This window comes from Sarcophilus harrisii, chromosome 3 (assembly GCF_902635505.1).
Source record: "Sarcophilus harrisii chromosome 3, mSarHar1.11, whole genome shotgun sequence".
NCBI lineage: Eukaryota > Metazoa > Chordata > Mammalia > Dasyuromorphia > Dasyuridae > Sarcophilus > Sarcophilus harrisii.
Genome location: NC_045428.1, coordinates 602,813,114 through 602,825,817, shown reverse-complemented (window position 1 = coordinate 602,825,817; position 12,704 = coordinate 602,813,114). Strand labels below are relative to the sequence as shown.

The following is a 12,704-nucleotide window of genomic DNA, read 5'->3' as shown; positions in this document are numbered from 1 at the left end:
GAAGTCAGATTACCTGTACTGATGTGGTCACTCACAGATAATCATTAAAGACAATAGGAAGAAAATATAGGGTCTTTGGTAGGATTTTTTCCTTCCATAGGTATGAAATTTTTTAATAGATGGAATTCCTAGGGGAAGAAATTTCGTTTACCATTGAAGATCTTCATCTCCCACAAAAATCTTAGTAAGTTTCTTTCAAAGGGAACCTGTTCAGGGTCACATAGTCACTACATACCATGGGTCACACTGCCTGTTTAGGTCTTATGTAGTAAGGATAAAAATGAAATAATTTTTTCTAGCCTTTGCAAATATTTTGCCCCTAATAACTGCTGATTAATGGCCTGTTTGCTTTCTTTTTGCCTCTCTAGGTCACTCAGTGGGTGAAAGAATCAGAAGATGTTTAACCTGAACAACTCAATAACTGAATTTCTCCTTATGGAGTTTTCTGACAACAGAGAGCTGCAGATCTTATATTCTTTGCTTTTCTTTCTCATTTACTCAGCAGGACTTATGGGAAATCTCCTCATTGTCATCATCACCACCATTGACAGGAGACTCAATACCCCTATGTACTTTTTCATTAGGAATCTTTCCATTGTGGATATCTGCTTCATATCAGTAACTGTTCCCCCAGCATCCATTAACTCCCTGGTGAACAACAGGGTTATTTCAGTTACTGGATGTGCAATTCAGATATTTCTGCTAGTCTGGATGGCCTATGTTGAGTACACTTTGCTTACTGTCATGGCCCGTGATCGCTATGTTGCTATCTGCCATCCACTTCTTTATCCAGTGATCATGAACCCTCGTGCCTGCATGCAGATGACCTTAACTTGCTTGTTCACTGGGGTTTTGTATGCAGGTCTTCATACTGGTTTAACATTTCAATTGTCTTTCTGTCAATCCAATGTGATCCACGAATTCTTCTGTAATATCCCCTCTCTACTCAAGATCTCTTGTTCAGAGATATTCTTCAATTTGATATCTTTATTTGTCTCTGCTCTAGCTCTTGTTGGCTGCTTTGTCTTCATCGTTGTATCATATATTAGAATATTTTCCACTGTGCTTAGATTTCCAGTGAAAGAAGACCAAAGAAAAGCCTTCTCTACTTGCATCCCTCACATCATTGTGGTTTCTTTGTTCCTTATTTCAACCTCTTACATGCACCTACAACCACCTTCAGATTCTGAGTCTGTTAAAGATATAATTATTTCAGTATTCTATTCCATAGTTCCTCCCTTTCTGAACCCTATTTTATACAGTCTAAGGAATGAGCAGATAAAAGAGGGTATAAGATTAGTAATGAAGAAAAAAAACTTTTTTTAAATAAAACATAAATTATATTTCTTTCCTAATGTTATTGATCTTACTTTATTTGTAAATTAAAAATCCCATAAAAATCTTTTTTTTTTGTTTCTCTCTGTCTCTGTCTTTCTGTGTGTCTTTTTGTGTATCCCTCTGTCTCTGTCTCTATCTCTGTTTCTCTCTCTCTCTCTCTCTGTCTCCATCTCTCTCTCTCTCTCTTTCTCTGCCTGTCTCTTTTTCTCCCTCCCTCCCTTTTCTTCCCTGCCTTCCTCCCTCCCCTCCTTTCTCTCACTCTGGGTGTGTGTATGTGTGTGTGTAGCATTCTGTTAGTTTATTAGTTGCTATTTATCTGTAGATGGGTAAAGATAAATCCCTGGTCTATATGAAAAAAAAAGTCACTAGAATTGACTAGATATTATAAATTTCAGTATTATTAATGGGACATATTCACAAATTCCAAATAAGATATATTTTTTTAGCTCTTCGGTGGCGTTTGGCAATTCTGCTTATGATATATTCATGAGGAATATATAACACATGAGTCAGACGTTGTTTTTCTCCCATGTCAAATTCACATAGATAGTTCTGTTCCCTCAGACCAGGAAGATTTCATCTCAACATAAGGATACTGGAAGTACACCTGGAGATTAATACTATGTCCTTTTTTTAAGTGACATGAATTTTTGGTATGTGATTGTGATGGAATATAATATACTGTGCTATAAGAAATGATGAGCTCACTAATCTTAGAAAAACATGAAAAAACTTGCATGCACATCTATTTGTGTATAATGGTAGTCATCTCTAGGGGAGGGAGGAGGGAAGAAAAAAGACAAATAAGAAAGAGAATTTACTAGATAATTTTATTAAATATTTAAAGGATAACAAGTTAGACGTAATGGATTTCAATTTCATGTGTGATCATCTTTTTATTATACTATGCTATGGAAATGCTTGTTTTATTCCAAAAATTAAAATTAGAATAAATTTTTAAAATAGTTTCATTTTGAATTTGTTATTATAAATATTTATGGCAAGCTTCATGAAATAGAGATTTACAATTAGATAGAACCTTTATATTTTTCTTCGTATATAAAAATATACTTTTTTTCTTTTTAATTGTCTCTCCATTCAATAGCCATACACCTAGTTTACATTCTCTCCAATACTTATGGAATATTTTAATGCTCTCCTAATTGGTTTTTAGGACTAGGACTTTAAAAATGGACCTGTCATTCTTCACACAGTTGTTGAATTACTTTATGTAAGGTATTTGTGTAATCATGTCACTCTCCTATTCAGAAAGCTTTAATAGCTCCATGTAGCCTCAGGGATCAAATACAAAGTAGACTATGTACACCTTAATGTCTCTCACAATCTAATTGTAATCTTCATTGAAGATGGGAAGTAAAATAGCAAGTGGGGGAATCTCAGAATGGCCAGAAGAGCAATAAAATAATTAAAAGTCTAAAAAGAAATAAAGATGGATGTTAGGATAATAAATGGTTGAATTAGAAAAAAATAGGTGAACAATAGAATATTTTAAACAATATTAGTAGTTTTTTTTTGAAAAAGGCAGTAACTGATTTGGAACACAAGAGGTAAAATATAGAAGAAAAATGTTAAAATAAAAAAAAAAAGAAATGTCAGTATTGATTGAATAAAAAAAATTTTCTTTTAAAAATTACTTAAGAAATATTTCTTAAATTTCTTTAATTTTCTCAGATTATTTCTTAGAGTAATACAAAACTGGTCCAAACTCTTAGAAGATAAATATAACAATTTAACCTTTGTTAATTTATGTATTTAATGTCATACATTTAGATTGTTAAAAATAATTTTGCTGAATTATAATAGTAATTTGGAAGAACAAAAAATCAAGAATATCAAAGGAAATAATGAAAAAATGTAACACAAAAAGTTTTAGCTGTACTAGATCTTAAAGTGTATCATAAGGAACAATTTTTAAAATCATCTGGTATTGGTCAAAAAATAGAAAGGTAAATAATGGAACAAAGTAGACTGGATTTGAAGTAGCAAATAAATATAGGAACATATTTAGCATGTATAAAAATTTAAGTTTTGGGCATAAGAATTCATTATTTGATAAAAAAAATTGTTAAGAATATGAAAAGCAGTAAGGTAGAAATTGAGTATGGACTAAAGCCTTTCATCATCTATTGTTAGGGTTAAAATTGTTTTAAGACCTAGAAATAAAGGGAGAGAGTAAGAAAAAATCTGAACTATGTTACTTACAAGGCTTCGGGACATGCAAATGATTTGTGAATTCATAAGAGAGAGAGAGCAGAATGAGGTGAAATTTTGTACACAGAAAAATATAGCCAAGATTATAAGGAAAGCAAAAAATTGGAGAAATTTTTATTTTAATTTTTCATTAAAGCTTTTTATTTTCAAAACATATGCATAGATAATTTTTAATGTTCACTCTTGCAAAATCTTGTGGTCCAATTTTTTCCTCTCTTTCTCCCACCTCTTTTCCTAGGCAGTAAGTAATTCAATATATGTCAAACATTTCCAATTCTTCTGTACATATTTGGAGGAAAACTTTATAAGTTACTCAGATAAAATATATAGAGATTTTTTTTTTTCAAATCTATAATTATGTAAGTCTTTCCTCAGTTGATAAATGGTCAAAAGATATAAACAGGAAGTTTTTCAGTGAAGACATCAAGATAATTTATGCTCACATGAACATGCTTCAATTCATTATTGATCAGAGATATGCAAAGTAAATGATTTTGACATGCCATTTTACATCTAATAGATTGGCTAAGATGATAAAAGCAGAAAGTTATAAATGTTGGAGTGGATAAGGAATTTTCTTTTCAAATAATAGCTTATTATTTTCATAATACATGCAAAAATAGTTTTCATTGTTTACTCTTGCAAAAACTTGTATTCCAAACTTTTCTGCCTCCCTTTCCCCTGCTCTCTCCCCCAGGCAGTTGGTAATCCAATATATGTAAAACATGATCACTTTTTCTATGATATGGATAAAATTGAAAAATGAATTCATTTTTGGAATTATGAACTGATCCACCAATTTTGGAGATCCATCGGGAATTGTGACCAATGAGTTATTATATTATCTACAGCTTTGGACTATTAATACCACTACCCACTCTATTTCCAAAGATGAGTACTTATAGCATTTCTCTTTGTGTTAGCAAATATTTGGAAAATATTTGGGAATGGTTGAAAAATTGTGGTATTTGATTCTCATGAAATCTTTCTGTGCTGTAAGAAATGATGAATTATTGCTTTTAGAAAAAAACAGATTTACATGAAATATTGGAGAGTAAAATGAGCAGAATTGAGAAAATACAATATAGAATAATAGCATTTCAGTTTTAAGAACAACTTTGAGTGGCTAAATCATCTTAACAATGACAAATAACCCAAATTAACTACACATGTTATGTGAAGGAATGCACACAGAGAAAGATAGAAAAATACAAGTGTATATTGAATAGCTTTACACATATACACATATGTGTCTAATGATAGCCTTTGCTTGCACCAAAAGTTAGAAAAAAGAAATGATCATAACTTTATTATATAATAAAATGGAATAGTAAGTTTAACATAATAAATTTGTAGTTTCATGTCCAATGAATGAAAAATTCTACTCTGTGCATAAAAATTCTTGTTTTATACCATAGATTACAAATAAAGGAGTATTTTCAAAAAGAAAACCATTCATTCCCTTGAGGCATTTAAACTCTAAGTGGAGGGGGAAAATAAAACAAATTTCAGACACTGGCTAAATGAAAGGCTGAGAAATTCTAAGTTTTCAGGGTATCTATAGCAAAACCATCCCTAGGTTATATCAGTAGTCCAGATGACAATGTCAAAGTCTTAGTTTTGTAATTAGTTCAATGGTTTTCTCAGTCTCTATTTTATTTCTTTTGAGTTTCAAAATTTCTAATTTGGTATTTAATTGGAGGTTTTTAATTTGTCATTTTTCTAGCTTTTTTAGTTGTATGAATAATTCATTGATGTCCTCTTTCTCTTTTTTATTTATGTAGCTATTTGGAGATACAAAATTTCCCCCAGAACTGTTTCAGCAGCATCCCACAAGAAGAAATAGACAGACAAAACTATTCTAGTGGGAGACCTCACCCTCCCTCTCTCAGTTGGCACCCATCTGATTCCTTATCCACTTGTGGGGATACAAGCAAACCCTCTCCCCCAAGCAGTTAGCCTATCTGGTCCCTTCTATTCACCACTTTCTGGGTCTCTCCACATCACCTGGTGATTATCTAAAGATAGCGAAGCTGCTCACACTGGACACTGCCCTTCCAGTGGGTTATACAACCTATCTGCCAGAGCCAGTGCATCTTTGTCAAAAATCAAAAAGTTAATAGTATAAAGGGTTAGATTTAAAAGTTCTCTAAGGTTACCTGTGGCTCCCTCTTTCTTTTGTTTTTGAGGGAGTGTCTTAATGTCTCTGTTTCTCCTCTCTACTATTGCCTGTCCTTGAGGATTAAAAAGTATGCCAGTGGTGTGTAAAATCTTATACTGTGCACAAAAGTGTGCAAAATGTTTGGAAGTATAGGCAGGACCATTGTCTGTTTTTACTGCTTGTGGCACACTCATAATGGCAAATGCTTGTGTGAGGAATTCAGTGACCACTCAGGCTGTCCCTTTTGCTGCTGGTATTGCAAAAGTGAATCCTGAAAAGGTGTCTACCAAAACATGGATAAAAGACAGAAAACCAAAAGATTTATAATGGGTCACATCCATTTGCCAGATTTCATTGGGTCTCAAACCATGAGGGTTCTTCCCTGGAGGTAGTGTAGGAGTGTGGAAAGGAAGGCAAGCCATACAGGCTTTTATTCGAGTTGATGCACTGAGGTCCCAAGCATGTGAGGTTAAATAGTAATTGGACCATACTCTATTAATATAGATGCTTGGAGAAAGAATGACCCCCTCCCACTCTTTGTGCAAGTCCTGATGTGTTGTATAGGAAATAACGATTTTGGTGGGTGGAGGCAGAGGGGCAGAAAGAGAGATGGCTGGCTGGCTTCTTGTCTGGCTGGCTTCTTGATGCAGCTGCACACATTGCTATCACGATCCCCCCTTCACCTCCGATCCTTCTTCACCTCTACTGAGAATAATGATTGAAGATTTTCCCTTAACCTGAATTCCTGACTCCGGCTGATTTTAAAATACGCGGTCATCACAGTTCATCATATAGGAAAAACAGAATTAGGATAAGTTGAAGGATAAATTCTTAACATCAAGATATATGCAAATATGTGAATATATATTATATAAAAGGGCTTTAGAACATTGGATAGATTATCAAATATTTGTGATTTAGCATGATGAAAAAAACCTCATAGGATATAAGTTATAGAAGGGTTATATTATATATCAGTGGAGAGATAAACTCACATATCAACCAATAATTCTGAAAGCTAGATAATTGTATTCATGGGTTCAAAGGGGAAACCTAAGATCATCTGCAATCACACCATCGCAACCATATATTCTATATATTCAGGATAAAATTATTTCTTTTGTCAATAAGATGAAGGGAGAGAGAGAGAGAGAGAGAGAGAGAGAGAGAGAGAGAGAAAGAGAGAGAGAGAAAGTGTGTGTGTGTGTGTGTGTGCACTGTTGCTTTCTGATAGTACACAATGAGATCATTGTGTCATGGTAATACTGAAACATGCATCAATAATATAATTCTTAGTCCAAATTGAAGTAAAATTCATGTGACAAATTTAACAAGTAAATAGAATGGTCAATAGAATTTCCTTGGAGAGGCAAATATGTAGTTGTTTGAATTGATTTCAGTGTATATTTAAAAGTACCAAGAATAATCATTTGTTTTGTCAAATCCCAAAATGCATGAATACTATTTAGGATAATTTCCACACATTTCTAATAGGTCATCAATGGACATAAAATCTGCTTTTAAATAAATATTAATTTCTGTGCACAAGCAACTTTCCTGAAACCTTCTTCAGGGCACATAAGACATCTTTATTTCTGAGACTATAGATGATAGGGTTGAGCATAGGAGTAAGAATGGTATATAAAATGGCTAAGATCTTATCCTGACCTGGCGTATGATATGATCTTGGTCTCATGTATGTAAAAATACCTGGCCCATAGTACATAATAACCACAGCCAGATGGGAGGAACAAGTGGAGAAGGCTTTTTTCTGGGCCTCCATAGATTTAATGTGAAGCACAGTACGGAGAATCTGATAATAAGAGGCAAGAATGATGGAAAAGGGAAGTAGGAGGAAAACTACACCACTCACATTGATTCCTCCTTCATAGTGCGATGTGTCAATACAGGAGAGTTTCAACATGGCTGGGACTTCACAGAAGAAGTGGTCAATGGCTCTTGTGCCACAAAAAGGGAGGTTCAGTACATAAGTTGTGTGAATTGTAGAGTTGATGGTTCCCACAAGCCAGCATCCTGCAGCCAGAAGGACACTGATCTGATGGTTCATGAGGATAGGATAATGTAGTGGGCGGCAGATAGCTACATAGCGATCATAGGACATGGCTGAGAGAAGAAGGCATTCAGAACTCAAAAAAATGAGGGAGAAGAAGATCTGCACTCCACAACCTGCAAATGAGATGGACTTCCTGCCTGATGTGAAGTTGCTGGCCATCTTGGGAACAATGCTACAGATGTTCAATATATCTATGAAGGAGAGATGGCTGAGAAGGAAATACATTGGAGTGTGGAGCCGGATCTCAAAGTGAATCAGAAGAATCAGAACTGTGTTTCCTGTAATTGCTACCATAAAAATGATGAGAATAAGTGTTAAGAATAGGAATCCATACTGGTTTCGATGCAAGAATCCTAAAAGAATGAAATCTTTAGGAAAAGTCTGATTCTTTTCTTCCCACATCAATATCATTTCACTTATTCTACCTAAAGTCCAAAAAAAAGTTTTAGAAAAAGAAGATTGGATAAATACAAAGACCAAGACTGAGTCTGTGGCTAAAAATCATTACTATCACAAAAGTCATTTCATTTTCTTAGGTCAATAAATTTCAATTCAAAGAAATAAATCAAATGAATCACTTGAATTAACTGAGACTTTGAGATGATCAATTCATGATTGAGGTGCTGAAAAATTAATCTCAAAATGGCTCATCTTCATTCATGATCCTTTCCTAGATGATTTCTTGATAGGTGAACAGGAAGCTGATGCAGCCTCTCAAAGCCTGCTATTTCCTCCTAATTGAAGAGCAAGAAACACATTCCAATACAATGAAGAGATCAGAAATTAATGGATCTTTGGGGGGAGAACTGTTTGTTTGTAAAATAACTGTCCTTTTCATAATAGCAAGGATTGAAATTTTCTTCAAGAAAGTGATATTTTTTCTTATTTCCAAATATATTAAAATTCAGTTTTTTTTACAGAATAAAATGACATTCCTATAGCTAATATGGTGTTTTGAATGAAGTTTATGATGTCAACTAACATTTGCATAATGCTTATGATGTTCCAGGCTTTTAATTAACTGATTTATAGTTATTGTGTTTTTTGACCCTCACAACAATTCTGAGAGTAAGATGCAATTTTATCCTACTTTTACAGATGATGAAACTAGGGAAACAGAAGTTTAAAAATTGAATTGCCCAAGCTCACACATCTTGTAAGTATCTGAGGCTAGATTTTAACTAAGGTCTTCTTGACTCTAGGCACTATTTACTCTATCAATTACCAACGCTATTCAAGGGACCACAATTGTGTAAAAGGAAATCATGTTGGAAATTTCTACTCTAGGATTAAGTGCTTTCATAACAGGGTTGCTTCCAACATGTGTTGTTGGTCTAGTTTGGCCTCTCTTCCCATATTCACCTTCTTGATTATCATTTACAATGTACATTTCTTCTCATGTAAATTGTTTCTTCTAATAAATTATAGGACTGATTATTGGTAGGTTTTTGATTATCAGTCATTTACATCAATTAATTGTAGTTATTTTTATTTTATTTTGGTGATTCTGTTTGGTATCCAACATATCTCACATCTACCAATTATCTTTTCAATTATGAATGACATTTTGACATAATGTTTTCACAAAGTCAAGAGTCTTTGACCTTTTTATTCTTTACTCATAAAGCACATTTCCCCAACATATACCCATTAATCTCCTTTTGCACTGAATTGGATGAGTATTAAAACTTATGTTAGCTATTTAAGATTGTTCACATCTATCCTTACAAAGTAGGTGTCATCCTTTCAACCTCTTACCCAAACTATTAAATTTTACCTTAATAACATCTCTTGCATATGTTCCCTTCTCATTTCTGACACTGCTACTAACATGAGGAAGATCATCATCATCTTATGCTTGGACTATTATAATCACCTTCCAGTTTTCTCTGTCTCAAGGGTATTTCAAACTCATTTTTTACTCAGTTGCTAAAGTGCTGATCCTAAAGTACAGGAATTAATTTGTCACCAATATATTATAGTAGCTCCTTGTCATTTCTAGACACAATTGTAAACCAGTCTGTTGAACATTCAAAGTCTTTTGTAATCCGTCCCTCACTTTTCAATCTCTCAATTGTAAGCTGCATGAAGGCCAGAAATGTATTGCTTCTTTTTGACTCTCAAACATGTAGACTGCTTCTTGGTACAAAGTAGGTTTTAAATAAATGCTTATTGAGTTTAATAACATTCTTATACATCACTTCCCCAGTGTGCTATGTGTTCCAGGGATCTTGACATCTACCACTGTTCTTCAAACCAGACACCCCATCTGCCAACTTGAGTCATTCATTTCCTAATTGAAACTGTTACAGCTTTGGGGCCTAAGGTTGTCTCTAAGCCCAAATGTTAATTTCCCTGGGCCAAACCCTTTAACTTTAAGGTGCTTCCCCTTGGAATTTCAAAACTTCGTGGTTGTTTCCTTCCACTTCAATCATCTGTTCCCTTTTATAATTTTTATATTCAAATTTTAAAGGGCCAGGTCAACCACCAAATTGTTTTCAGGCCAAAACCTTCTCTTTTCACCTTTATTTCCCATTATCCCTTTAAGGCATTTAGCAAAAGTCCCTCACAAATCCGATTTTAATAAATTTTTCATTTTATTTCCAATTAATTTAAACCCTGGGAAATCAAAAATGTTTCTTTTTAAGTTTTCAAAAGTTTTTCTTTTTCCTTTACAATGAATTTATTGTATCAATTGTTCTCCTGTGTAGACTCACTCCTGTCTTTTTCAGTTTTTGCATATCTTCCCACATTTCTCTGAATGCACACCTTCACTGTTTTATGATGAATTAATATTGTTATGTTCTTCTGCCTTACTATATATGACAGGTCTGAGATAGATAGGTAGATGGATAGATAAATACAAATCCCTACCCTCTAAACTGCTTGGGTTAAAAAAAAAAAAAATGGAAATTACTGATGTTAAAACTGATCAGGTGGTTAAAAAATCAGGCAGATATAAATTATTATATTCAATATATAAATGATAAAGTATATTGGATATATCCATCATCTATATATCTACAACTGCTAACCTCCCAATTCTGGAAATATGGTCTCACTGCATAATTTTCTTAGAATGGCCACCAGGGATCTCACATTTTCCTTTCTCCCATAGCTCTCTCTGTGTGTCCCTGTCTGTCTGTCTCACACTCTCACACTCACACAAAGAAAAATAGGTGAGATATGATGAGAAAATAGATTCATCTAGTTTATTTTATATTTTATAAACTGCGTTGAGACCTCAGGTTTTATTTGTTAATTAATGAGTAACATTTCACTCTAAATGATTTATGAGGAGATATTATACATTCTTTATTCACCTTAGAACCAGGGATGATAATAAATAATAAAATGAGCCAGGAGAAGGAACTTGGGTGTCCATGGATGGTATTAACAAAATGCTCACCATATTCATATGATCTATCAGTTTTGGAACCCTGTCAAAAATGAGACTAAGATAATCCTAGTGTAATTTACCCTTTATAGTGTCATTTTGATTCTTTGTGACACTTTATTTCTTTTTCTAAAATCTCATTGAATAATACATATATTTCAATAATTCTCATTGAGATCAAAATATTTACATATACATATGTAAATAGAAAATGAGATATGTGTATATGTAATATATACAGACCTAACATTGTATGTGTATATATGTAATATATACATTTATACATGCATACATACACATATATTTTAAAATGTCTTCTGGAACTGAAGGTAAGGTCATACTTTCATAAGTTATAGATCATATTCTATTTTATTGTATTGAAAATTTGTTTAACATTTGCCTTCCTCCAATCCTTTGGTACTTATTCAATTCATCGCAATCTTTCAAATGTCACTGGCAGGTATTCAACAATTAACATCTGCCAGTTCTTTATGCAGCTGATGATATTGGTCATTGGAGAGGCACCAGTGCATAGTGGAAATATAATCTCAAATATTACCTCTTCCATGACATTATCTATCCATCTCATCCTGTGCTGACTTCTTTTCTGTTTGTCTTCAATATTTTTCCAAAACAGCATTCTCTCATTATGTGGTGAAAAAATTTAAACTTCATGGTCTCTCCTTAAAAGCCCTCTACATTGTCAAGCATTTCAAATCATCAGACAGATCTTAGGGGGTTGCTCAAAGTCATTAGGTTGTGTGAGTTCCTCAAGGACAGACTATCATTTCCTTTTCTTCAGATAACCAGTGCTTACCCTAATGCCTAACACATAGTAGGTGCTTAATAAATGATTATTGATTGACTATTGCATTTATATATAAATATATATACATAGTAATAACATTATAAACCACACAAATGAATAACTACCCACTCCCCCAGCACACCTATTTAATTATATGCTCTTTGTGTTCAGTGAAAAATATAATGATTTTGAGCACCTAAACTCATCCAGAACATTCGCTTAATAGAAGTATTTTGTAATTTTATCATTCAATGAAAATGCTCTTTGTGTTAGGTTTTGTAGGTAATCATAGCTTAGTCTGAGTTGAGCTGAATAATTCAGAGAATAATAACCATCCACTTTCCTAAACCACATATTTTATCACCTTCCCTTACCTGGAACATCTTATAATATTAAAATTTTAGTCAACAGATAAACAAAATTCTTATCTTTATGCCTTCAACAGAGATTAGTTGATCAAATAATGTTTTCTAGTCTAATAGGGAAGATAGTCATTAGCAATCAGCCTAACATTTATCACTAGACAGAGTTAGATCTATGCTCTTCTATAAAGAAAACAATTCTCCATCTCTTCCACAAATATATTCATTAAAAGGAAATAGAGAAAAAAGAAACAATCAAAATGGTCAAAGGGCTTGCTTAATGTCTGACAAAAGAAGCATGTACTTTGCTATCTCCTGACCAAAAAACAATG

At 33.3% G+C, this 12,704-nt stretch overlaps 2 protein-coding genes across 2 annotated transcripts; one reads left to right on the top strand and one right to left on the bottom strand.

The window, feature by feature from the left end:
* Positions 1 to 396: 396 nt before the first annotated feature.
* On the top strand, positions 397 to 1,314 carry LOC100919772 (olfactory receptor 14C36-like; the record flags this gene model as incomplete). Its single annotated transcript, XM_012547262.2, has 1 exon — positions 397 to 1,314. A coding segment is annotated over exon 1 (918 nt), but the record flags the coding sequence as incomplete, so codon positions are not given.
* Positions 1,315 to 7,262: 5,948 nt separating this feature from the next.
* Positions 7,263 to 8,216, bottom strand: LOC100924922 (olfactory receptor 2AJ1-like). The gene has a single exon (XM_003767017.3). It carries the CDS (start codon positions 8,214 to 8,216, stop codon positions 7,263 to 7,265), a length of 954 nt encoding a protein of 317 aa, XP_003767065.2.
* Between the last annotated feature and the right edge of the window lie 4,488 nt (positions 8,217 to 12,704).